This window comes from Microplitis demolitor, chromosome 7, assembly GCF_026212275.2.
Source record: "Microplitis demolitor isolate Queensland-Clemson2020A chromosome 7, iyMicDemo2.1a, whole genome shotgun sequence".
Taxonomy (NCBI): domain Eukaryota; kingdom Metazoa; phylum Arthropoda; class Insecta; order Hymenoptera; family Braconidae; genus Microplitis; species Microplitis demolitor.
The window spans coordinates 2,358,066-2,383,248 of NC_068551.1; the positions used below are offsets into that span (position 1 = coordinate 2,358,066).

At 33.3% G+C, this 25,183-nt stretch overlaps 5 protein-coding genes across 6 annotated transcripts; 2 read left to right on the forward strand and 3 right to left on the reverse strand.

Annotated features, from left to right (window-relative positions):
- Positions 1-11: 11 nt before the first annotated feature.
- Positions 12-2,136, reverse strand: LOC103571064 (zinc finger protein 544). The gene is made up of 4 exons (XM_008549056.3): positions 1,399-2,136; positions 1,182-1,331; positions 804-974; positions 12-728 (listed from the first exon to the last, which is right to left on the reverse strand). The coding sequence occupies exons 1-4, from the start codon at positions 1,534-1,536 to the stop codon at positions 21-23; spliced, it is 1,167 nt and encodes a 388-aa protein (XP_008547278.1). The 5' UTR covers positions 1,537-2,136; the 3' UTR covers positions 12-20.
- Positions 2,137-2,235: 99 nt separating this feature from the next.
- Positions 2,236-4,526, forward strand: LOC103571065 (elongator complex protein 3). The gene is made up of 6 exons (XM_008549057.3): positions 2,236-2,418; positions 2,531-2,772; positions 2,886-3,089; positions 3,169-3,422; positions 3,485-3,674; positions 3,741-4,526. Exons 1-6 carry the CDS (start codon positions 2,400-2,402, stop codon positions 4,482-4,484), a joined length of 1,653 nt encoding a protein of 550 aa, XP_008547279.1. The 5' UTR covers positions 2,236-2,399; the 3' UTR covers positions 4,485-4,526.
- LOC103571066 (solute carrier family 17 member 9) lies at positions 4,514-7,224 on the reverse strand. The gene is made up of 8 exons (XM_008549058.3): positions 6,724-7,224; positions 6,291-6,637; positions 6,053-6,226; positions 5,841-5,979; positions 5,670-5,766; positions 5,447-5,612; positions 5,203-5,361; positions 4,514-4,743 (listed from the first exon to the last, which is right to left on the reverse strand). The coding sequence occupies exons 1-8, from the start codon at positions 6,807-6,809 to the stop codon at positions 4,604-4,606; spliced, it is 1,308 nt and encodes a 435-aa protein (XP_008547280.1). The 5' UTR covers positions 6,810-7,224; the 3' UTR covers positions 4,514-4,603.
- Positions 7,225-8,271: 1,047 nt separating this feature from the next.
- On the forward strand, positions 8,272-16,681 carry LOC103571067 (probable histone-lysine N-methyltransferase CG1716). 2 transcript variants are annotated; one of them, XM_008549059.2, is made up of 5 exons: positions 8,272-8,808; positions 8,899-8,982; positions 9,121-14,516; positions 14,589-14,921; positions 15,731-16,681. In XM_008549059.2, exons 3-5 carry the CDS (start codon positions 9,147-9,149, stop codon positions 15,884-15,886), a joined length of 5,859 nt encoding a protein of 1,952 aa, XP_008547281.1. In that variant the 5' UTR covers positions 8,272-8,808; positions 8,899-8,982; positions 9,121-9,146; the 3' UTR covers positions 15,887-16,681. The 2 variants fall into 2 exon arrangements, with proteins under 2 accessions (XP_008547281.1, XP_053596585.1); XM_053740610.1 differs by having other exon boundaries at positions 8,899-14,516.
- A 388-nt stretch (positions 16,682-17,069) lies between these two features.
- LOC103571069 (stress-activated protein kinase JNK) lies at positions 17,070-23,832 on the reverse strand. Its single transcript, XM_008549062.3, has 7 exons — positions 23,480-23,832; positions 23,223-23,352; positions 22,896-23,093; positions 22,453-22,717; positions 22,223-22,381; positions 21,904-22,028; positions 17,070-21,769 (listed from the first exon to the last, which is right to left on the reverse strand). The coding sequence occupies exons 1-7, from the start codon at positions 23,617-23,619 to the stop codon at positions 21,611-21,613; spliced, it is 1,176 nt and encodes a 391-aa protein (XP_008547284.1). The 5' UTR covers positions 23,620-23,832; the 3' UTR covers positions 17,070-21,610.
- Between the last annotated feature and the right edge of the window lie 1,351 nt (positions 23,833-25,183).

Consider the following 25,183-nt stretch of genomic DNA (forward strand, 5'->3'; position numbering starts at 1 on the left):
TATTTATTTATATATATTTATCAAACGTCATACAGTAGACTGTGGAATAATTCTGGGGTCTCGGGCTGTTTTAAACAGAGAGACATTTTTTCTGAGCTGGCATCTAGATGTCCCAGATCTTGATCAAGTATAGTTTCTATTTCGTCATCAATATAAATTTGATTGTCATAACTTTTTATCAAATATGACGATGAGTTTGGATCTGTTGAATTTATAGTTTCGTTTATCGTCTTTTGAATTTCGCTCTCGGTTATATAAACCGGCGGGAAAGGTTCCAGTCTTTGATCAGTCAAAGACTCAGGTACATTTTCCCGGCATTCAAGACTACCATCCCCATAGTCAACTCCTACTTCTATTCCTTCTGGCATCATATTGCTACGAGAGCATTTACTTAAGTGTAATTTTAAATTACCAGTCTGTGAAAACGATCGATTACAAAAATTACAACTGTAAGGTCTCTCCCCTGTGTGACAACGCGAGTGTCTCTGAAGTTTGTACTTTGTCGCGAATGTTTTGCCGCACTCGGTACAGGTCAGCGGATTGTTATTGAAAGGATTTACCACTGAGTTCTGGTCAGACTCTAAATGGAAGTTCAGCATGTGGGATTTTAAAGATATTTTGTAACGAAACGATTGAAGACAAGTTTCGCATCGGAATTCTTTTTTTCCTTGATGACTTTCCTGGTGTTTTCTCAATACTTCCTGCTGATTGAATGACATCGAGCAGATCTGGAGCAAATTTTTAAATAAAGTCATCATTTTTTAGAGTATTGACGTAATTTTAAAGTATAGAAATTAAATTACATTACAAATGAACGGACGCTGGCCAGTGTGAATGCGTTTGTGTCTTTCTAGGTGTGACAGGCATCGAAAACTTTTAGCACACTGCTCGCACATGAATTTTTTTCTTACCCTGGAATTAGCTATGGGTTTTTCTATAGACATTTCATTTTCTTTTAGATGACAGAGCATATCCTGTAATTTTTTTAAATGTCAGTGACATTTAATTTACGTAGACACTAAAAAATAGCAGACGGTTGACGTTTTTTTTTTTTTTTTTTTATTAAAAAATTATTTTCTACTAATATTTAATTGATTAATGTAAATATTTGAAAATTGTCAATCGTCTGCTGCTAGCTTTCATTTCATGTAATAAAAAAAAGTATATAATAATTAAATTACCTCTGCAAAATCAATTTCCAATGATGGAGCAGCAAGTTGTTTTTGAACATTTGCTACCATCAAACAAAACTCATCAAAGCTGCATATTTTTTGTTCACAATCCATACAGACATACTTGGAAAATGTATCAGATATCGAAACATTTATTACCTAATAAATAGTAATACATAAATCAGTATAAAATAACTAATAATTTTTTCAGTAAAATAACAATTACCTCTTTAGGAAAATATTTATTGATAATAGAAACTAGTACTGCTCCTTTTATTTTATCTTTGAAGACGTCAGTGCCTCGGGATTTTTCTTTTCCACACAGTCTACATAATTTCAAACTTATCTTGTGAATATTCATCATTTTTATAAATAAATTGTGTTATAAATAAATAAATTTCACTGACAGCTAGATGACACGAGCAATATTATTTTTTAACTCTATTCCAATTATTATGATTGTTAATTGTGTCTCAGTCTCTTTTACCAACAGAAACTCCAATGATCCTGAAGTTAGCAGACAGTTAACAATTTTCGAGTTTTTTTTTCAACAAATTTTATAAAAAAATGAAAAATAAAAAATGCACTTGTAGAAAATTAGAAAAGCTATAGGTGCAACTTTTCAAATATTTATCTTTTAATAATTTGTCATTTTTAAATAAATTCAAAAATTGATGAGTACGAATGTGGATGAGGAAAATTTTAAATTACAAATAAACGAACAACAATTAAAAATATAAAAATAAAAAAAATTTGCATACTGATTTTGAAATTTTATAAATGTGCATTTTTTTATTTTTATTCAATTCATATTTAATTCGCTTATTTTTAAAATTTAAAAATGACGTGTCAGCTATATTCACACTCATAAGTCAGCTGACGTCCATTAATTTAAAAATAAATGAATGAAATGTAAATTGAATAAAATTTAAAAAATGCACATTTATAGAATTTAAAAATCAACATGTGCATTTTTTTTATTTTTATATTTTTAATTGTTGAAGTCGTTTATTTGTAATTTAAAATTGTTCATTGCTACATTCGCACTCGTGGCTAACTTCAATATTTTGAATTTCGACTACTAGCGACTATCGACTAGCAACAGTACTCTCAATAATATTTTTATTTTATATTTCTTCAACAATAAAAATATCCAGCACGTGTTTAAAAGTGTCATTTTATAAAATTTAAGTTAAATAGCAACACTCGCAGCATTAGTTTATCAAAATGGCTCGCAAAAAGAAAGGTACCAGTTTCAAATACTTAATAATTATTTTTTTAAAACTCATACCAATCAACTAGTAAAATAAATTTTAACCTCCAATTAGAAATTTAAATTATAAATTATTTTATTACAGTATTTATCGAGAGTAAGGAAGAAAGGATGATGATGACAATAGCTGAGGTAATCCAAGAATTGCTAGTAGCACATGACGAGCACCGTGACGTAGATTTAAATAAATTAAAAACCAGGATTTCATCAAAGTACGGGTTGGAATCATCACCGAGACTCGTTGATATCATAGCAGCTGTTCCACTCGACGCTAAAAATAAATTACTTCCCAAGTTGAAAGCTAAACCCATAAGAACAGCCAGTGGAGTAAGTCTTCATTTTATAAAATATTTATTAACTGTCAATCATCAGCTTAATTTTCCACTTTGATACTCAAGATCTTTCAAAGACCAGAATAAATAAAATATTAATTTCCTCAGATTGCTGTCGTTGCAGTGATGTGCAAACCTCATAGATGTCCACATATAAATTTCACTGGTAACATCTGCGTCTATTGTCCAGGTGGACCAGATTCCGACTTTGAATACTCGACGCAATCGTACACTGGATACGAACCAACATCTATGAGAGCTATACGAGCAAGATATGATCCCTTTTTACAAACCCGACATCGCGTTGAACAAGTAATTAATTTTCTTCTAAATCTCACTGCCCATTAAAATTATTTACATTTAATTTAATTAATATTTACCTATCAAACAGCTAAAGCAACTGGGACACAGTGTCGACAAAGTTGAATTTATTGTCATGGGCGGTACCTTCATGTCTCTCCCTGACGATTACCGCGATTACTTCATCAGAAATCTCCACGACGCTCTTTCTGGGCACATCAGTAATAGTGTTGATGAAGCAGTAAGATTTTCCGAAAGAAGCAAAACTAAATGCATCGGTATCACCATCGAAACACGGCCGGATTACTGTTTGAATAGACATCTGTCAGATATGCTTCGCTACGGGTAAATTTTACTTAGTAATTAATTAAAAATGATTAAGATAATAAATTTTAATAATTATCTAGATGTACGCGGTTGGAAATCGGAGTCCAATCAGTCTTTGAAGATGTCGCACGTGATACGAATCGTGGGCATACAGTAAAAGCTGTATGTGAAACATTTAATGTTGCTAAAGATACAGGTTACAAAGTTATTGCTCACATGATGCCGGATTTACCTAATGTTGATATTGAACGAGATATTGAACAGTTTATTGTAAGTATAAATAACTGGCATCAACTGTCATAAATTAATGGAAATAAATTTTCATTTTTTTCTCAGGAATTTTTTGAAAATCCAGCGTTTCGTGCTGATGGTTTAAAAATATATCCAACGTTGGTAATCCGAGGCACGGGTCTCTACGAACTATGGAAGACTGGTCGTTACAAAAGTTACCCGCCAAGTACATTGATTGATTTAATTGCCAGAATATTAGCACTGATACCACCATGGACTAGAGTATATCGTGTCCAGCGAGACATACCCATGCCGCTTGTGAGTTCCGGAGTTGAACATGGAAATTTACGTGAACTTGCGCTGGCTCGTATGAAAGATTTCGGCACAGACTGCCGGGACGTCAGGACCCGAGAAGTCGGGATTCAGGAAATTCACAACAAAGTCCAGCCTTACGAGGTCGAGCTCATAAGACGGGATTACACGGCCAATAATGGGTGGGAGACATTTTTATCATATGAAGATCCAACTCAAGACATTCTCGTCGGCCTCCTGAGATTGCGCAAGTGTGGAGCTGATACCTATCGCCCGGAACTCAAAGGCAAGTGCTCTATCGTACGGGAACTTCATGTCTACGGTTCCGTAGTGCCAATCAGCGCTCGAGACCCAACGAAATTCCAGCATCAGGGTTTCGGGATGCTGCTGATGGAAGAAGCTGAGCGCATCGCCAGAGAAGAACACGGCTCTCATAAATTAGCAGTAATTTCTGGTGTCGGTACGCGTAATTACTACCGTAAAATTGGATACGAGTTAGATGGTCCCTATATGTCTAAAATGCTTGTAAATAATTAGTTTAAATAATAAAATTCACTTTAATAATTATCTACAAATTCATTTAAATATTTACAAGATTAATAATAATTTTTAATATTTCTATAATCACTGATATTTTATTTTTTAAGTATTTGTATTTATATTATCGGTTGTCCTGAACCAAATACCAAGTACACGATGCAACCAAGAGCGTCAATAATTGATGTGAGTATAAATACTGCTGCCCAACTGTGTGTCATATGTAGAATATGGCCAGCTAAATAAACGCCTAGAAAACCTACAAATAAATCAATTAATAATTAATCATTTTTTAAGCAAGGCCATTCTCAGACAGCCCGCCACGTTTTAAAATATTCAATGACTCAATTGTAAAGATCGTATTCATTTTGACAATAAACGCAGTTACAATTTCGCCAAGGCAGATTTTTAAAAAATTATTTACAGTTGACATCAATTAGGAGTTAAATGAAATTTTGAAATAAACTTCAGTAAAATCTTGATGTCAATTTTATAATTCAAATTTTTTAGACTAAAATTTAGTTGAGAAATTTCGTTTGGTTCCTAATTGATGACAACTGTAAGTAAATTGCAGTTTCATTGTTCTTTTCTCAATTAATGTTTCAATTTTTTTTTTAATTAATTAATAAACAATGGAGTCATTAAATATTTTTAAAAAGTGGGGTATACTCTGTGAGAATGTCCATAAAATAAATATTAAATTTATTAATAAATGTACCAGGCACTGCACCAATGGAATTCATTATCCCAAAAACACTTCCGGAGTGTTTTGGTGCAAGATCTGAAGGATTAACAGCAATCGCTGTGTTATGAAAACCAGTGCCTCCAATTATCAACATTAAACAGATCATTGCGCTAGGAAATGTCGTAACTCGAGCTATAAAAATTTATTTTATTGATAGATTTAATAACTTTTTTATCGTGACGCATATGAACTAAAATAAAAAATCAATTAAACTCACACAAGATAAGTAAATTAATGCTCTGAGTCGTTAAACAAATTGTCTCGATAATTTTTCTCGTTGCCGTGACAGAGTACCCGGTTTTTATCAGTCTTTCTGACAGTACTTTTGCGATAAATGTGCAAGGTACTAATGACAGCCAAGGTATCATATTTACTTTCCAGCTCTAAATAATAAATTTTATGTAAAATCAATAAATTAAATAATAAATTTTATATTTTACCTGTACATCAGGAAATGTATCGTGAAAGTATGTTGGCATCCAAGAAAGTAGTACAAAAAAACAATTATTTTGACACGCGTGCGTAAACACACAGGACCTAATATTTAAACATTGATAAATTATTTTTTAAATAATTTTATTTAAATAATAAATCAAGATAAGATAAAATACCAGAAAGGTGACTTAGACCACAGTTGCCTCCAGGGCAAGTTGCTATGAATAGAATCGTCAATTGACATCTTTAATTTTTTTCTCGGTACTTTCAAACTTTGGTAATACAAAAATATTGTCCACAAAAATCCTAAACTACCTGAAATTAAAATTACACAACCAATTAATCAATTAATCCAATAAATTAATTAGAAATAAGTAAAAAAAAATACCTAGTACTTGAAAAACAATTTGCCAATGATAAGCTTTCATTAAATAAGAACCTAGAGTCACGGTAAGTAAAGTACCAAGTGCCGACCCTGAAGTCAGGAGCCCAAAGAATGAAGCTCTTTCATATTCTTCTAAATGCTGGCTGGTCAAACTTATAACACTAGGAAAATGCATTCCTGAAACACGTTACTGTCTTCAGTAATTACTTATAATTTGAATCAAATGAAAAATTCAGTCTACCTTGAAAAGCACCATTTAGCATACGCGCGATAGCAATAATCAGCACACAGTGAATGCTAGAAGAAAACATTTCAATGACATCGGACATAAAGAATGTAGTGAGTGACCATCCTAGAGCTGCGATCCACATCACTCTCTGCCCGCCCATTCGATCGCTAATATATCCGCTGGCTACTTGAGTTAGAGTGTAGCCCCAGAAGAAGCTGGACAGAATCATTCCGGAGTCGGCTTTGCTCCACTGCTTTTCTTTGCTGACCACTGGCATCAGCAGAGGGACCGACGTCCTGGTTGCGTAAAGTAGACATGTGCCGCAGTACAATGAAATGAACCATGCCCTTCTTTCTTGTCTATCAATTAAATAATTAATTAAAAATTGTATGCTATGTAAAGGTAATCGTAATAGTAATCAATATATATTTAATTAATTATTTACCTCGTCCAGAAACAGTTTTTGCTGTCATCATTAAAGTCAACAGTCGGCATCTCCAACTGATGCGTTGGTAGGTCGTGATTGACCATTAGCTTTTGTTGCCTAGCATTCGAAAGTTACTTTCCGCTGCGGAAACTCCTACGTGTCCATACAATACCAGATATCCATTTTTATTATCGCTCATTCCTGTGCTCTGCTGAGCGATAGCACACGTTCGACACTGACTCTTACTGTGCAGCCTGTCATCAAACCATTCGATCCAGTGAACGCTTTTTCACCGGATCATAATAATATTATGGGCGCTTGCGCATTTAGATTATTTTTAGTGTTTTTCTGAATTAAATAAATAAATTTATTTGTTGTTTTTGATTTTAAATTAACATTTGCAATAAAAATTGTTCACTCAGCTTTTATTTGTTTAACGGCAGCCAATTCGTGTCGCCGTCAGGGTTATTTGCATAATTAAATCATTTTGCTTACAATCGTCGCATGCATGGTCACCTGCATCACCATGTTATCATGATTTTCTATCATTTAATCTTTGCGATATGTTTTTTATTTAATTTACGTTTGTTTAACAGCGACAATTTGCATGATAAATTATTCGCTGGAATACTTTATTACATTTATGAGTGTAGCAGATGACAATTTATAAATTTTAAATAAATAAATTAATTAATTAAAATAATGAAATTTAGAAAAATGCGGGTACTGATTTCTCATTGATCTAAATATGCATTTTTTAATTTTTATTCTATTACTTATATTTTATTTATTTATTCTAAAATTTAAAAAATTTCCACTTGTCAGTTACATTCACATGAGGGTAAATATAGCAGACATGAGACAATTTATAAATTTTAAATAATGAAAGTGAAACAAATGCGCGTGTTGATTTTTCAAATATTTAAATTCGAATTTTTTTATTCTACTTATATTTTATTTATTTATTCAAGAATTTAAAAAATTCCCACATGTCAGTGACATTCACACTCATATTACATTTATATAATTTAGTAAATTTATCACAACAAATTCAGATTTATTTTGCATTTCATTTTTCCAGCTCTTCTATATTTATTTAACTACACTTTTCATCAGACTTTTTTCTGTAAAAATCAATAAACCAAAATATATATTTATATAAATTATATCTAAATCATCGTTTATTATATGAGCGCAACAATAAAAATTGTTCTTTACTTCTCTGTCAGTGAAAATAAAAAAAATTCATGACTTTCGCCTCAAATAAAATTTTTTCATAAACTCTATAAAATTATTGACATATTAATTAAAAAAAATATAAATTAAAAATTTGAATTACCGCCAAGTTGCTCAATAAAAAAATTATTGCCATTTGTATCTCCATCACCAGATGTCCTCACTAGTAATTTCCACTCTCAAAAAAAACTTCACCAGTAACAACAGATGGCTAATAATTCAAAAGTCCATGTGTGTCATCGTCATCGCTCCTATCGCCGCCATTTCCCACAACGGCGAGAACCCGAAAAAATATTAAAACCCCCACCGGTAAAATGTACGTGCGCAAATCTCGTGTCTCAAATTCGATGCTCAGCTATCTCAGCATCTGTCTTGATCTTGACGGTGGTCTTTAGACATTTCATCTCTGTTGCTTTTATAATTTTTACACACACACAAACCAACTCAATTATTTAAAACAATTAATCAATTAAATAAAATAAGCCGGAGTTTTAATATTATTGAGCATAAAGTTTGTTAACAAGACGTTTAAAAACATATATCAACATTATCGATGTGATTTTTTTATATATTCACCACCCCAGTAAATATATCCCGCATTCATCATCAAGGTACAACGCTTTTATTTATCTACATCATATATATACATATATATATTTTAATGTGAAAAAACTCGCCTGCCGTGACCGAGCTCTTATAATCATCACCCGTTTTTTTTATTTCAACTAAACAAAATTAAACAGTAGTAATACATACATACATATACACATATATATATATATATATACACATATATAGATGTTTGCATAAATTAATAAAATCGTAGTGCTGATGGAAAGCGTCAAATTTTATTTTCCTAGATTAAATGTAAGTAATTCAAATATTTAATTATTTTTTTAGAATTATAATTTAAAAAATAAATATTTAAGTGATTGAATCATCGTATATTGTGCTTAGGTATCGGGTTGTCGTGGAAACAGCTCTTGGGTAATCATGATAAAACATTAACAGTCATGGGAAATCAGTCATAATAATTCCAAGGTAATATATCACCACTTGAACCCTAGTTAATTTGAGAAAAAACAAAAAAAAGTTTAAAGAAATCATCCAAATGTTTATTTGACAGTTAAAAACTGTCATAATTGATCGATATTATTATTGAGTGGGTGGTAATTGCAGGTAATTAGAGTGTGGATTTATATAAAATGGCTAGACGTAAAAAAAGTGATACTGGAGCAACTCAGAAACCAGCGAATCCAGTTCCTGTGAGAAAGTCTACGCGACAAAGTGCCAGGAGATTGTCTGCTGATGATAAAAAAGTTAATGGAGATGTTTCGCAGCCAACAGCAGCTGCTCGTGATGACAATCAGTTGAGTTCTGGTAATAACGATGACAGTGCCACGTTGCTGCCGATAAAAGTTAAAAAAAAACGCGGTAGGAAACCATTGAATAGAAATAAAGTAAATAATGAGGCTGCGGGTGTCAATTCAACGCAGGATAGTGCGCAGAGTATTGCGAGTAAAGATCAGGATGAAGTGACCATCGTCGCGGAGTTTGAAGGTCATGGTTTGCAGAGTAAAAAAGTTGATGATAATGAAGATGATGATGATGACGACGTGGTTGTGATTGGAGAAAATTCAAATGTTATGACTGATGTTGATGATTCCAGTCACATGTTGTGGAATGATGGTGAAGTTATTGAGGAGACGATTATCTGCGAAGAGATGGAGGTCGAGGATGGACGGTATGACGATAACAATGACATGGAGGATTGTATTGACGCTAGTGTGGTGCTCGAGCAAGTTCTTCTTGTCAATGAGCAAAATTACGAAGGTAAAGAAGTTGTTGAGTTTACTGTAATACAAAATGAAGACGGTACTGAGTCAATGGTAATGACATCTGAGGATAATCGGTATGAATCAAGTGAGTATGCTGATGATGTTACGTGTTTAAGTAACGATAATGATCAAGTTTTAGTTGAAGATGATCAAGTTTTAGTTGAAGATGATCAAGTTTTAGCTGAAGATAATAAAGTCTTAGCTGAAGATGATCAAATGTTAGCTGAAGATAATAAAGTTTTAGCTGAAAATGATCAAGTTTTAGCTGACGATGATCAAGTTTTAGCTGAAGATGATAAAGTTTTAGCTGAAAATGATCAAATTATAGCTGAAGATGAAGTTTTAGCTGAAGATGATCAAGTTTTAAGTAAAATTGATGAAATTTCAATTAAAGATGACCAAGTTTCAATGGAAGATAATTCAGTTTCACCTAAAGATGATCAAGTCTCATTAAAAAATGATGATGATAAAGCTCCAGCTAAAGATGATGAAATTGTAACTAAAAATGATGAAATTTCAAGTACTGATGATGTAGTTTTAACTGAAGATGTAGTTTCAGCTAAAGATGATCCAGTAAAACCAGCAGATGACGTAATAACAATTAGAAATAATGTAGTTTTAGCAAAAGAAGATAAACAATTGAGTGAAAATAATGTTAATGTAGATGATAAAGTAGTAGCTAATGATAATGACTCTAAATCGAGTGATAAATCTGATATTACTAATGAAAAGACTAGTTCTGTTAATAATACTAAAGTTAAGTTAAGTAAACCAAGTGAAATTTCGGATAAGTCTAGTGTAATTGAAGCAATAATTGCTGATGCGTCGCGTGTATCATCGCCTTCATCGCCGGTTGTCGCCGAGAATGGAACATCAGACTCGTCGAGTTCAAATCCCGTAACGTTTAAACGCAAGAGAGGACGACCGCGAAAAGAACATTCGATATCACCTAGTGAATTAGAAAAAAGTTTAGCAACAATTACGATAAATGAAGTACCTAAAGACACGTCTGTTGATATGATAGATGTAAGTAAGTCTTCAGGTGATGTAAGTAATTCTAATAATGATTCTTCTTTAGTTATTAATAAATCTGAATCACTGCCATCTGAACCAACACAACCACCGACTGAAGAAATCGTACCAGCTAATGACAGCAGTAGCGTGATAGTAAAACCTGATGACGTTGTTGTTGGTGAAGAAAAATTGAGTTCTGCTTTCAAGGAAGAGATTGAAGTTACGGAGATACGGGTTTTAGATCGCACTCCGACACCAACGGATGGATTTAAACAGAATAAAACTATTGATCGACCGCAGAGTGTCGAAGAACTGTCGCGGGAAAGTGGAATGGATGTAAAGACAGACTCTGATGACGTTAAATTGTCTAGTAGCAGCGAGAACAGTAATGACACGTCTGTGTCATTGAACGGCATCAAGTTGCCCGAGTTTGGAGACAAAACCGCGGCGATTAGTGCCAGTGAGGGTGACAAGAAGGTGGGATTTCGCAGCAGGAGTGGAAGCACCGACACCACGGGATCTGAAAGTGGATCCAATAGTTCGACTGTACGTCGGAGTAGTAGAATTAGGTCTCAGGGTTTGATGAACAAGCGGTCTCGTGGCCGTGGTCTGGTTACCAAACCCGTTGCTGATTTGCTGAAAATACCATCGCAAGACCGGGAAAAACTTCAAGCAATCAATGTGCCAGCTGTTCAAGCCTTGAGAGATACGATGGACAGCCAATCAGAGACTCAGTCTGATAAAGAGAATAGTATTAAAGCTCCATTGTCTGAATTTAACTCTGTTGCTTCTAGTTCAATTACCGGCTACGATTCTGACTCAACTAAACCCGTAAAAGTTAAATCACGGTGGCGGAGATCCAGCGAATTGGAGATGGGTCACGTTGGATCACGCCTTGCTTTCGGTGGACTCACTGCCGCTCCAACTACGAGTGAATCATCAAATTCTTTGGCAACTGTATCGGAAAATGTTGCCACGAGTATTCCATTATTTCCGTCAGGATCACGAGACGTTGATTCAATAAAAGATTCAACAGTAAATTCAAATAATTCATCACCAGTACCTTCGATTATTCAACCAGCCGTTCCTGAAGAACGTGACAAAGAAATAGAGGATCGGTTAAGTCAGTTTGAATATTTAAAGGAAAATTTATATCTCACTGAGAGGTATACTAATAAAGAAACCAAGCGCATGGTCTGCGATTGTTTTTTAACAGAGGAAGAGGTCGAGAGAGGTGAATTGGGGTGCGGGGAAGACTGTTTGAATCGTTTATTGATGATAGAATGTGGCTCCAGGTGTGTTGTAAGTGATAGATGTACCAATAGAAGGTTCCAAAGTTGTTCTTACGCAAAGTGTGAAGTATTCAGGACTGATAAAAAAGGTCTGGGTTTACGTGCCACCGCGGATTTGGACGCTGGTGAATTTATAATGGAGTACGTCGGCGAAGTTGTTGATCCTAAAGATTTTCGCAAGCGTGCTAAAGAATATTCGAAGGATAAAAATAAGCATTACTATTTTATGGCTCTTAAATCTGATCAAATAATTGATGCGACAATGAAAGGCAACATTTCCCGATTTATAAATCACAGTTGCGATCCGAACGCCGAGACACAGAAGTGGACAGTAAATGGTGAACTGCGTATTGGTTTTTTCAATCGTCGTTTTATTGCGGCCGGTGAGGAAATTACATTCGACTATCACTTTCAGAGGTACGGAAAGGAAGCACAGAAATGTTTTTGCGAATCAACGAACTGTCGGGGTTGGATTGGAGAAACTCCGGAGGAAGAGAATGAGAAAATAGAAAAGAAGGAGACACGAGAACGGGAACGTGACCGCGATGTCAAGAAGAAACGGGAAGTCAAGAAGGTTTATGTGGAAGATGAAGATCTGGAAGAGGAGATCGACAAGCTGTGCATGGGTGGACTGAAGAACCGGGCGCATACCTTGATGCTGAGTCGATTGATGGTACGTAGCAGAGAGATCGAACATCGAACGAGGCTGCTGAAGCTTATACAGTGCGGAGAGCAGCCTTGCAGACGTCTCTTCCTTGATTATCATGGTCTGCGTCTTATGTGGAGCTACATGATGGACGTCGCTAACTTGGAAACTGAAGAGGCTCAAATGTTTAGACTTGAACTGCTCAAGACTCTCAGTACACTGCCAATTCCTAACAAAACTATGCTGATGGACAGCAAAGTTTATAGTGTTGTACAAAAGTGGTCTGATCAACAGTATTTGTCACCTAAACCTGAATCTCCTGAAGAAGAAGTGGATAAAGATAAAGATAAAGACAAAGAGAAGGAGAAGGAGAAAGAAAAAGTTAAAGTTGTTGAAGAAGTTGAAGGTAACTGTGATAGTAATGACAAGTCTACTAATGAAGGAACAGCGGGTCAGGTTAACAAAAAAACTGACAAAGCTGAAAAGGAAAGTGAGGTAACTAGTGGGGACGCGAGTCCAGCTGGACCTGATCATGTCAAAAGTATTCAAGAGTTCGCGGCTAATTTGCTGAATGATTGGCTGAGTCTCAAGGAAGTATTTCGGATACCAAAGAAAGAGAGGATAGAACAGATGAAAGAGCATGAGCGTGAAGCTGACAGTGGTTATAGAGAAGATCTGAAGAAGGAAGCCAAGGAGTCGTCATCCGCTTATGACAGACGTAGAACTGATAGGTATGACAGGAGACGTGGCCGGGATAGTCCTGATGATAATAATCATCGGAAAGACAACAAGAGGACGAATGATGACAGAGGGAATGGAGGCCCTTCGATGCCGCGGTTGTCGAAGTACGAGAGAAGACAGTTGTTTGCGTTGAAAGTTGCCAAGGAAGAGGAAGAAAGATTGCGGAGACAGCAGCAGGAAATGTGGCAGGAACACGAAGCAAGATGTCATGGTCTTGGCATGGATCCTCATACCACTGCAGCTGTTGACCCTCAAACAGGGTATCCGTTGTTTTTTAACCCGACTCTTGGGCAGTGGCAGTCGTATCCTCTGCAGGAGAGCCAGCATCCTGATATGTTTATGAATAATCATCGAGTGATGCCAATTCCCAATCAGAATCCTCATCCGCTGCCGCCAAATCTCCCCAGTGAAATTCCTCCAGGCATGCCCCCTCCTCCTTATGGTATGCCGCAGCCTCCTGTTCCTTATAATGTTGTACCAAACCTAGCTCATCCACCTCAGCCCCAACCGTTTCCTCCTGATGTACATTTACTGCCTAGTAATTTAATGCCAGTCCACAATGGATCCACGCCGCCTCTACCGATTCCACCACCTCACGTTTTTATTGATAAACCTGTAGAGCAGCAATTCACTCCAACGCCTATGGAAACTGTTGAGGAGACACCGGAACCTCCAGTCCAGCAAATAATTGAATTGCCGCCTATTGATCTTCCGCCCAAATGGAAATGTGCTAAGGATGCACGTGGCCGGTGTTATTTTTATCACGTAAAAGAGAGAATAGCTCAATGGTTACCACCACCGCCAGTTCACATCGGGGCTCCGCATGACACTTCATCCAGTGAAGAGTCCAGTGAAGAGTCCAGCTCGTCTGAAGAAGAAGTTGATGATCTAGATGATGATGATGATCATGATGATACTGAATTGCTGAGAGGTGTTTTGGAACAAATGAAAATACCGACGAAACAAAATCCTCGTGGTACTGCCGCCGTTCCTTCGGAACCCAAGAAGAGGAGAGACGGACTCGTTCAAGAAAGAATAATAAGTGTAAGTAAAATTTTTATTTCTTTTTTAATTATTTATTCTTGATGTTTTTATTTTATTTTGTTTTAACTGCAGCCTCGAAGAGAAGAAAAAGTTGATCACAGAAAGTACAAGGAAATAAAAGAAAAACAGCGGAGACATAAAGAGCGCGCAAAATTAAAAGAGCAAATGGAAAAATTAAAGAAGCATCGGCGTGCCAATAAAGCTAAATATCATGCACGACATACGGCTATAAAACTCCAAGCAATTGCTGAGTCCAACGAACTAACAACTGAGAGAAAAATAAAAGATACTTTTAGAATAAATATGGCTAATGTGATTGTCAGATTTTTAAATCCTTTTAGACAGCATGACTGCAAGCATGGACGGATTACTAATACGGAAGACTTTAAATATTTGGCACGAAAGGTGAGTCAGTCTTTTTAATCCTCATCGTTTTTAGAGGTAGTTGTTGCGTGGAAGATTTTTCAAAGGATTTTAAAGAAGTTACTTTTGATTGTTATTTAATTAAATAAAAATAATACTAGTATATTTTAATTAAAATTGATCATCTTAATCCAGATTCCTATTAAACAGATTCTGAATGACACAGATAATCAAACATAGTTTTTAATATTTATTTTACAATTTATGGTTTTTAAAAAAATTCAAAAATTATTCAACGTTGGATACTTTCGGTATCATATGAAAAATCCATAGAAAATTAGGACTTTTTCCCGTCTAAGAAAATCTTGAATTCAACATTTTCTTTTTGATTAACGATTGATGGCTGGTAAAGAAAGTCATTCTGTGCCATCGGGATCTGGGTGATTGATTATCTATTTAATGGAAAAATGGATATTCGAAATCTGGATCATCAATACATCTGTGTAATAGATATCCGCCCCTTCTGATTCAAAAATTATTTTGAACTTTAAAATAAATTTCCAAATCAATTTGTAATAAAAAAAAAATTATCCATCCTTTTGGCTATAGTTCGACCCCTAAAGGACGATTATAAATATATGTCCTTACGAAAATAATAACGCGATATATTGGTAAAGACAAACAAAATTTTTTTACAAAATACTTTTGAATCTGCTTGTCACGGAACAACTGCTTTAAATGGAACTGTTCTTTTAAACTGCTTCGTTTAGTCACTGGCATCTCTTTGCACAAAAAGTGCGCAATAAAAAAAAGCACGTTTTTAACAATGGATTTTTTGTTTTCTTTTCCAGCTCACACACTTTGTTCTCGCAAAAGAGCTAAAGCACTGCAAGAGCGTGGATGAATTGCAGTGTAATGAAAACGTAAAACACAAAGCGAAAGACTTTGTACGAAAGTACATGGGTAAATTTGGGCCAGTATATCAAAGATCATCGGACGAGGATTAAATATACAAATAATATAGATAAAAACTATTTCATTTAATAAAATTCAGAGCACTCATAATTATTCTGAAGTAATAAACAAATAAAATAGTTTTTTTATCTGATATAATTTAAATTAATGTAGATATATTATCATACTATAGTGATATTAAGAAAATAGTTACGTAAGCTAGATAAAAATTTTTATTAACGCGATGGTAATATTGATGTATTAATTAATACTTAAAGTAATTATTTATAAGCTCATTTTTTTTACCAGTCCTTGTACAGTGTCTTGTAACTTTGCATTATTTACCTTTACGTTTTGTTAAATAATTTTTTTAATTTGTCTTGCTAATTTATAACTAAGTGATTTATTGCTGGAATTTAAAAGTGGACATATTTATATTATATAATACATGGATTTAAAAAATAATTATTTAGGTAACGAAAAAAAAAACGAAACAAAAATTATAATTGATGTTAATAATAAATAATATAAGACTTTAAATTTATTGTGCTGTTTGGAAATATTGTAAATACAGTCTAATATAGCCAAATTTACACAACAGTAATTGTCATTGTTTAAAGTCTCTTCTCATTATTATTATTATTAAATCCGTCCTCTTTCGCTATCTAATCGATATGCAGAATGCAACCTTCCGCATGTAATGAATCGTTGCAGTTTTCTTATTTCTTTATTGTTGTTATCTAATATTTTTATTTTATATTATTATTATTATTTATTGCACATTAATTAAGTTTTGTAATTTATTAATTTGATAGTCTAATTGTAAAAAAAAAATGTAATCTACAGGACACGGGCAAAGAAAATGAAAAATTTAAATATTAATTTTGTTTTGTTTTTTTTTTTTTATATATATATTTTTTTTATATTTTTTATTGTTTTATTAAAACCAACAGCATTTTTGAGCAATTGGTTCAGCCATTGCTAAACGGATTAATTGCCGCGTAATATTTTAAAAAGAAGTACCAAGTAAATTAAATGAATTAAAGTAAAATAAAATAAAAAAACGTCACAGCTGAATGCGGTAAGTATTTAAATTTAATATTGAATGGGTGTTTTATAATTTCCAGTACTTGAATAAACTTCATAATTAAATTTTAATTAAATACTTGAATTCAAAAAATTTCATTTTATATTCACATAAATATATATATATTTATATATTGCACAAAAGTATTAATATTGATATTAATTCACTTTATATATTTGTACATAAAAAAAAGAAATTTAAAAAATAGGAGTAATTTCGTTAATTGGACACTTTGAAAATGAAAAATAATTAGCGCGGTCAATTACAGTTAAGGACGTTTCCAAAACCCTTAGTGGGTATTTATTATTTTAAATTGTTTTAAATATTTAAATCTCTAGGCTATTTGAATAAAAGTTTGTAATTAAAATTCAATAATTAGTATACTGTCGATATCAATCCGTAATCCATTGCCGTTTATTTTTATTTATTTATTTATTTAAAAATTATCCTTCATCGTTCCTCTTAACTTACTACTCACAATAATGATAATTATCGTAATGTATTTACACAAGAGGTAACATAATTATCAACACAAATCAATAAATATATCAATCAATCAATCAATTAATTAAATAAATTAATAATTAATTCAACTGTAAGTTCTAATCTATAATAAATTATGATTACACTGCGTAAACTACCAAAACTAATTACTACTGTGTTCATTATTTTTCATTTTTTAAATCTTCTACATTATCATTATTTTAATTTATTTATTTACTACTAATCTACTGCTACACGTCAGCTAACGACTACTTTTACTTTTGTTTACTTCTTAAACAAATTCACACATTTTTTAAGTTTATGGAGCAATGGACTTTATTTTACCATAAACGTCTATCAATTTATTTATTTATCATTTTTTTTTTAACTTATCAATTACTATTATTATCATTATTATTAATTTATTTATTTCCTTTTAAATTATTCCATTCGACAAGTAAATAGAGAATACATAACATACAAATTACAATCGCGTATCACACATACTGACTCTCTCGCACTTGAGAGGGACGAGAGTATTACAATTACAATTGTTATTTATTAGGTAAATAACAATAAATAATATTAATATTAATAATAACGTTATTTATTTTCCATGATACCAGTATTGAAACTTAACGCCAATTTTTAAATCGAGTTTAAATTAATTTGCTAGTCGTTACATTTATAATGTATAAATATATAGATATATCGGCATTAATAATTTAAATATGATTTGAAAAACTAGATGAGTGTAAATGTAGCAGACAATTTATAAATTTCAAATAAACAAATTAATTTGTTTAAATAATGAAATTTCAAAAAATGCGCGCGCTGATTGTTCAATTATTTAAATACGCATTTTTACATTTATTTTTACTCACATTTTATTTATGTATTCAAAAACTCAAAAAATTCCTGTCAGTTACAGTCTCATTCTTAAAACTGGTCTTTAAAATTTCAGTGTCTCGACTGACAGTCGAGACAAGGGAATGAGTGTGAATTTAGCAGTTATGAGACAATTTAGAAATTTCGAATAAATTAACATGATCCTGAAGTTAGCAGGCAGTTGACACTTAATTTTTTTTTCGACAATTTTAAAAAACTACAAGTGTCATTTTTTTTAAATATTTTGTTTTTATAATTTATTGTTGTAAAAAAATCCAAGAATTAGATGTCGGCTAGCTTCAGTATCATTTTGTTTAATGGTAACTTCAGATGATACTGAAGTTAGTCGTCTAATAATTTTTAGATTTTTTTTCAAACCATAAATTACAATAAAAAATATTTGAAAAAATTACACTTGTAGTTTTTTTAATTTTCTACAAGTGCATATTTTTAGTTTTTATTTTTTTTTTAATTGATCTGTTGAAAAAAAAAATCCGAAAATTGTCAACTGTCTGTTAACTTCAGGATCATAACTTCAGAGTATTAATTTTATTTACGTAAGTGACAGTTCTGTGATAAAGTTTCATAAAAATTACTGTGAATAATAAATAGTATTTATAGTTCCTGCTAAATTATGACAATTTACGCTTACTAATAGTTAATCTTAAATAATCTTGCTGCTGACATAAAACTTCAAGTTCCAATGCAGGTAATCATGAAAAATCTAGTGTGTCTCAGGAAGAAAGACGATTTCACTGCGGGTGATGTCAGCCAACTTCATCCCGATCTAAAATCGTTCTTTCATCCCTCGTCACACAATATACTATCGCATGCCATTTAAAAAATACAAAAAAAAAAAAAAAAGAGTCGCCCACGACTCGACACAACAATAATGGGTTTGTTTAATGCCCGAAGAGAACAATAATAAAGAACTGTACAAAGATTTCGCGCCTCGTGGCATTAAAGAGCTCTCATACTTTTATTATTATTAATATTAATATTACACTAAATTAATGAATTATTTATTTATTTAAATTAATAACTTTAACTTTCGCATCAAACGTCCCCGAAAATCGGTAAACTTTTTATTTAAAAAGGCTGTAGCTTAAATAACTAGTCTAAAAAGCGTCAAGGAATAGTCCTCCATTCAATTATTAAACAGTTATGCAATTTAAATTACATTACACCCATACATTACATACAAGTTACTCATTACTTGATTTAAATAAATCGTTTATACATTTTATTCCAATGCTCACTTTCACGCATACAAATTTAATAATTATTATTTTTATTACTATTTATTACTACTTTAAACTATCCGCGAAAACTACCCATCTAATTTAGCAACATGGACATTTATTAACCTGTGGTATTTCATATTAATTAGTTAATTAATAAATTAAAATACGCCGACTTTATTACTCATCATAATCGATTTAAATAAATCAAATAAAATATTTACGTACTCTTACATCTAAAATCATCGGTGTTTTTATCCCATTTTATTTATAAATTATAAATATTTTTATATGTATTTATATATTTATATTTTTATTAATCCTCCTCGTAGTCTCTGACATTTATCACGTGGTACCAAACTGTCAAGAGAGCACGGACTCCAAAAATCTTTATCAAATATTTTTTTTTTTTTTGTTGACAAGCTAAAGTAGTCAAGAGCAAGAGATTAATCAAAAAATTGTAACTTACAAAAGCGCTGTATATTTTAATTGTTTATTTTTTTTTTTTTTTTTTACATATATAAATATTTTTATTTAAAATACAAATTCCACTGTACCCTGTCCGATTGGATTAAGGGAATGTTTTAAAACTGAAAGCTCAAGAGAATAGCTCACAATTATTTATAAACATTAACCGTTAACTTTTATTTAATAATAATTAACCTAATTGACGTTAAATCGCGTGAATAAAAAAAAATAAAACACAAGTTACGCGGACGTCAATTAAAAATATTTTTAGCCTGCGGGTTTCATTAAATGGACCGCAATTTATTCGTAAAGATTTTTGGTAGAGCTCTATGATCGCGACCAATCATTCCGTCGTATCATTTTCATTTGTTACAATTATTTATTTATATTTATATTTATATTATTTATATATTTATATATCATAACGTACACAGTACACGCAATATTTAAATTTACCAACCGTGTGCAATGCAATTACATTAGCAATTAGCAATTATCTTAATTTAAATAATTATAATTAGTATTACAAAAGCTTGATTATTTGGATCGGACTGTAGCAATATATTTTATCGTGGTAAAATAACAAATTTAATTAATATTACACGAGATTTTTATTTTTAAATTACGTACGCATTCTTAGTAACGCTCGCGCTCAACTTTATTTTATTATTAATATTAATTTTAATAAAATAAAATTAATAGTAATAAATAAAATTATTCATACCAACGCATACCAGCTCAATACTCTGACAGTAAAATGTACAACGGGTAAAATATAAAAAAAAATAACTGAGGACTTAAATAAAATAAAAAAAAAAAAAAATGAATAAATAAATTCCCGGGAATTTAAAACTCAGTAGCGACTACGTCACTGTACACTTTAAAGCCACTTTTAATTGTCAGGGCAGTTGGAATAAATTATTTTAAAATAAAATTTATCACTTAAGCACAAAACACTATAATTAAAACGTCCATACACTTTTTTGCGCCCATTATTACTTTATTATTATTATTATTATATTACCTTTTTTTGTTATTTTGTTTTTTTATTTTATTAATATTTATATTTATATATATAATAGCCAGTGATATACAAGTAAAGGGCTCAAAAAACATTATTATCAACTAAACGTCTAAGTCTTAAATCGACTCGCTTGATTAATCACCTTCTTACTCCCAACAATCCAAACAATCACTTGGATACTGCGATTAAAACTTGCAATCATTCTTCTCCTAATTATTTATCTTCTTTGTGTCTTACACACTCGCGGTATTTTTGAATAATCAACGTCCGACAAGTGCACTACTGTTTAAAAAAATAAAATAATTACAGTGGAGGTCACAGTAGATTTAAACCGACTCGTGGTTGAATAATAAAGTGAAGATGCATTAGGACGCTGATGAGAAGAAAGTGAAGACGAGTCGTGTGATTTGTTTTAATCGAGCGGGCGGAATAGTTGAATGTAAAAATTTATATTTAATAATAATAATTAGTGGTAGTATGTAGTAGTAGTAGAAGTTGCGGTGATGGCGACAACGTTTCATGTCAAGATAATAAATAAATAAATTTATTTATTTATTTAAATGAAACGTTCGTTGTCCCGACACGTCTACCGCGAACCGGCGACAGGATCCACGGAGGTCTGGGCGGTCGCCGCTGGATTATGACTTGTCTCGTACTCCATAACTTCCTGATAAATCAGCTCTTTCCACTGATCGACTGTGTGCTCCCGTTCATCGACACTGTGGTCGTAAGGACCTGGTGCAGGCTGTAATGAAAAAGTGTTGACATTAATTCTGATAAACCTTTTAGGGTGTAGATACATAGCACTGAGTATGTACTGGGTTAAATGTGCTTTTAATGCTTGTTCATTATCAGTGATTGCATGTCGTTAATACTTACAGCGTTGACCTCACCCTCGTCGTACCAGACGTTGATGTAATTGTGCAATAAAGCGTCATCGACCGAGATGCGACGTTCAGGATCGATGACTAGCATGCGCGAGAGCAGGTCCCTGGCTTGACTCGCTGCAACACACAAATGATGCAGGAAAGTAAGAGAGAGTTACTGAGAGAGATGGGTTACGTTGTTGATGTGGAGGTGAAAAGAGAACAAGTCGATATACTCGCGAGACCGAGGCAAGTATTATTATATATATGTAGACGATAGAAAGAGAGAAAGAAGAAAAATATACTTGAGTTGATTCTCAACTTCAACTTACCCTTCAGTCTATTGTGTTCCGAAGAGTCCGTGGGAAACAGAATATCCGGGAATAGCCTCTCGAAAGGATAGCCCGGGTACCGAGGCCTGTTCTCTACGTAATTTCTCACCGTTGGTTGCAATCGCTGCATAAATTCCTGTGCTGGCGTACCAAGTTGCTCTGAAAATAATTGCCAGAGTTTTAAAAGTTTGTTTGCTGATGAAATCCACAGTAAAAATCAAATAGCTCACCAATTATTTTGTTCCACTGGTCAATGTGGTCTGTACCGGGGAAAAGAACTCCGCCGCGAATCATTTCACCCATTATACAGCCGACTGACCATATATCCACGTTTTCCTTGTAGCCCATGCCCAGAATGACCTCTGGTGCTCGGTAGTACCGCGTGACAACGTACGGGGTCATCATGAACGTCGTGCCAGCAGTTCGCGCGAGACCGAAATCGAGAATCTTGAGGGTACAGTCTGATTTAACGACTATATTGCTTGGCTTTAAATCCTGTAGAGAGCATATACACCGAGGATTAAATATTTAAACATGATAAAACACAGCTACCGTCATACTGTACAAGTACAGGTAAAGTAAACGAGTGAGTGGGCGAGTATATGTATATGTATGTATATATGAGTGTAGGCTGAGTAAATATGTGGTTTATGCATAATATAACGACACGTACTCTGTGAATAATACCGGCTGAATGGAGATGCTTAATGCCACAGAGCATCTGATAAAGGAGATAGGACATACGCTCATGGTCCAGATCCATTTGAATTACTTGGCACAGATTTGCGTCCATCAGCTCCATTACCAAGTAAACGTCTTGAAATTCGTCCAAAGATCGTTGTGGTGTGAATGCATTCAAGAGACCAATAATCTGAAACGGTCCATGATTTTCATTATTTTTTACAACTTGATTAAGTTTTTTTTTTAAACTGAATTTAAATAAAATCCGTAATGATTCCGGATTTTTTACAGTGTAGTTGATGTAAATATAAACAATTACATTTTTATGGTTGACAAGTTTCATAAGTTTAAATTCTCTGTATGCTCTCTTAGCGTGTGTCACGTTCTGAAAGGGCCTTGACAGCTTCTTAATAGCAACATTTTGCTGCGTGACCGTGTCGTAGGCGGCACTGAAATATAAAATGAAATGTCAGAAGATGTTACTTGTAGGGCAGAGTGTCAAAGAATAAAAATAGAGGAAAATGTAAATATATAAATAGTGAAAATCCGAGGGAGAGACTGTGACGAGATACTCACCAAACAATGCCTTGAGCCCCAGATCCAATGGGCTTGAGATTTTGGTATCGCTTGAGGATAGTAAACTTGGTGTCCCCGACCTCGACCGTGTAAAACATGGCGGACAGCCGGGTTGTCATTTCAGGCCCGAGGTAAGGCATGCGCCTCGATACAAGTGTCTCTTCCGACACCTGTGACTCCAACCTGGAGCACACCTGGTGGACTAACGGACTGACGCTCCTAGCCACTTTGTTTCCACAATATTTATTTATATATTTCACGATATTTATATATATCCTTGGATACTTTTCTCCGGGTTTATTAGTACAACAAATAGGGTATTTTGTCGGCTGGTTGTTAGGGTAACTAGTGTATCAGCTCTCACCGTCGCTCACCTTGCGCAGTTGGATGCTGCTGGATTTGTCTGCAAAGAGGGTAAAAACTAAATTGAGACTTTTATCATAATTATCAGCTCACAATTGCCGAGGGTGTTTTATACTCGGGTGAATTATTGAAGTTGGGGAGGAGCTGAAATACTCTTACGGGATTATTTATAGCTGACATGCCACCGGATCTCTTACTCGCGGTTCAATCGCCCTCAATTTAGGCTCTAACTTGTTCCTTTTTAAAAAAAAAAAAAAAAAAACATCCGATTTTCCACCTGTCGGCTATTATATTATCGAACTAATTAACCAGACTGCCGTCTCAGAGAACTTTAACTTAATTAAATGCTCGTTAAAATCAATTGTTTATTATTACGAAAGTATTTCCAAGATGTTAAATCAAGTGAAACCGCTATAACTTTGATATTGTTGCTAACGAGACATTCAAGTGCTTCATTTTATCTACAAATCCAATTAAGAGATCAAGTGCGAAGCTATAACTGTCGTAAAATAAACAAAACTTTATACATATATATAGAACAGAAATAAAGTCTTGTTGTAGGAGCTAAGCGTAAAAGAGTAGTATCATATATAAATATATATAATAGTTGAAGTATAAATATAAATTATAGCAGCATAGTAGCAGTATAATATAAGAGATTATTTCAGAGTATACGGATAAAATTTTATGATGAAAGAAACTGTCGGTAGACGATTAAATTGCCGTGACATCGTTTACACACACGACACCACGTTGAAATTCATTCTATCTTGTTCACCCACATATGCCGGGTATTACATGCTTACGCTTCAGCGCATTTACTTTGTCTACCCAAGACTTTGGAGCATTTCCAACCACGTCTTGCTTTTACTCTTCCTCTTCCTCTTCCCTTGCCTTCCTTTACTCGTTTTCTTCTTCTCCTTCCTGGTTCTCTTTCTCTTTCTCTTCACGTGATACAACACTCCTATCCGTAACTTGTTCTCCCAACGCGAAACAATCTCGGCAACGCAATCTCTTTAATCATAACAACAGCGAGAAAATATCCTTACCATAAATTGGTAGCCATGATTAATGGTCCATCAAGTTCATCAAGATCTCTAGGTGATTTAACGTACAGGGTCTGTCAACAAAAATATATAATATCATGTTAGATAGATAGAGAGTGCTAAGTGATAAAGTAAATAATGTGTTAAATTAAATCAAGTGTTTGAGATAAAGATTACTATATATGATTATGTGACGGTCGTTCTGTCGGCGATTAAACCGAAATGGAGATAGCTCGAGATAAAATTACTCTGAATGAAATGAAACGGCTAGTTCAAGTATGTTTGCAAACAGTTG

What these genes read in the sequence shown, in the direction of transcription:
- LOC103571064 (XM_008549056.3), bottom strand. Translation starts at nt 1,536, where the DNA reads ATGATGAATATTCACAAGATAAGTTTGAAATTATGTAGACTGTGTGGA. An exon ending in ATAAATATTTTCCTAAAGAG is followed by an intron (nt 1,332 to 1,398) that starts GTAATTGTTATT and finishes ACTATTTATTAG; the next exon opens with GTAATAAATGTTTCGATATC. An exon ending in AGCGTCCGTTCATTTGTAAT is followed by an intron (nt 729 to 803) that starts GTAATTTAATTT and finishes AATTTGCTCCAG; the next exon opens with ATCTGCTCGATGTCATTCAA.
- LOC103571065 (XM_008549057.3), top strand. An exon ending in CCCGACATCGCGTTGAACAA is followed by an intron (nt 3,090 to 3,168) that starts GTAATTAATTTT and finishes CCTATCAAACAG; the next exon opens with CTAAAGCAACTGGGACACAG. An exon ending in GAGATATTGAACAGTTTATT is followed by an intron (nt 3,675 to 3,740) that starts GTAAGTATAAAT and finishes TTTTTTTCTCAG; the next exon opens with GAATTTTTTGAAAATCCAGC.
- LOC103571066 (XM_008549058.3), bottom strand. Translation starts at nt 6,809, where the DNA reads ATGGTCAATCACGACCTACCAACGCATCAGTTGGAGATGCCGACTGTT. An exon ending in AATTGTTTTTCAAGTACTAG is followed by an intron (nt 5,980 to 6,052) that starts GTATTTTTTTTT and finishes TTTTAATTTCAG; the next exon opens with GTAGTTTAGGATTTTTGTGG. An exon ending in TGGTCTAAGTCACCTTTCTG is followed by an intron (nt 5,767 to 5,840) that starts GTATTTTATCTT and finishes TTTAAATATTAG; the next exon opens with GTCCTGTGTGTTTACGCACG.
- LOC103571067 (XM_053740610.1), top strand. Translation starts at nt 9,147, where the DNA reads ATGGCTAGACGTAAAAAAAGTGATACTGGAGCAACTCAGAAACCAGCG. An exon ending in TTCAAGAAAGAATAATAAGT is followed by an intron (nt 14,517 to 14,588) that starts GTAAGTAAAATT and finishes TTTTAACTGCAG; the next exon opens with CCTCGAAGAGAAGAAAAAGT. An exon ending in TTAAATATTTGGCACGAAAG is followed by an intron (nt 14,922 to 15,730) that starts GTGAGTCAGTCT and finishes TTTCTTTTCCAG; the next exon opens with CTCACACACTTTGTTCTCGC.
- LOC103571069 (XM_008549062.3), bottom strand. Translation starts at nt 23,619, where the DNA reads ATGCCTTACCTCGGGCCTGAAATGACAACCCGGCTGTCCGCCATGTTT. An exon ending in GGGGCTCAAGGCATTGTTTG is followed by an intron (nt 23,353 to 23,479) that starts GTGAGTATCTCG and finishes TTTATATTTCAG; the next exon opens with TGCCGCCTACGACACGGTCA. An exon ending in AACTTGTCAACCATAAAAAT is followed by an intron (nt 23,094 to 23,222) that starts GTAATTGTTTAT and finishes GGACCGTTTCAG; the next exon opens with ATTATTGGTCTCTTGAATGC.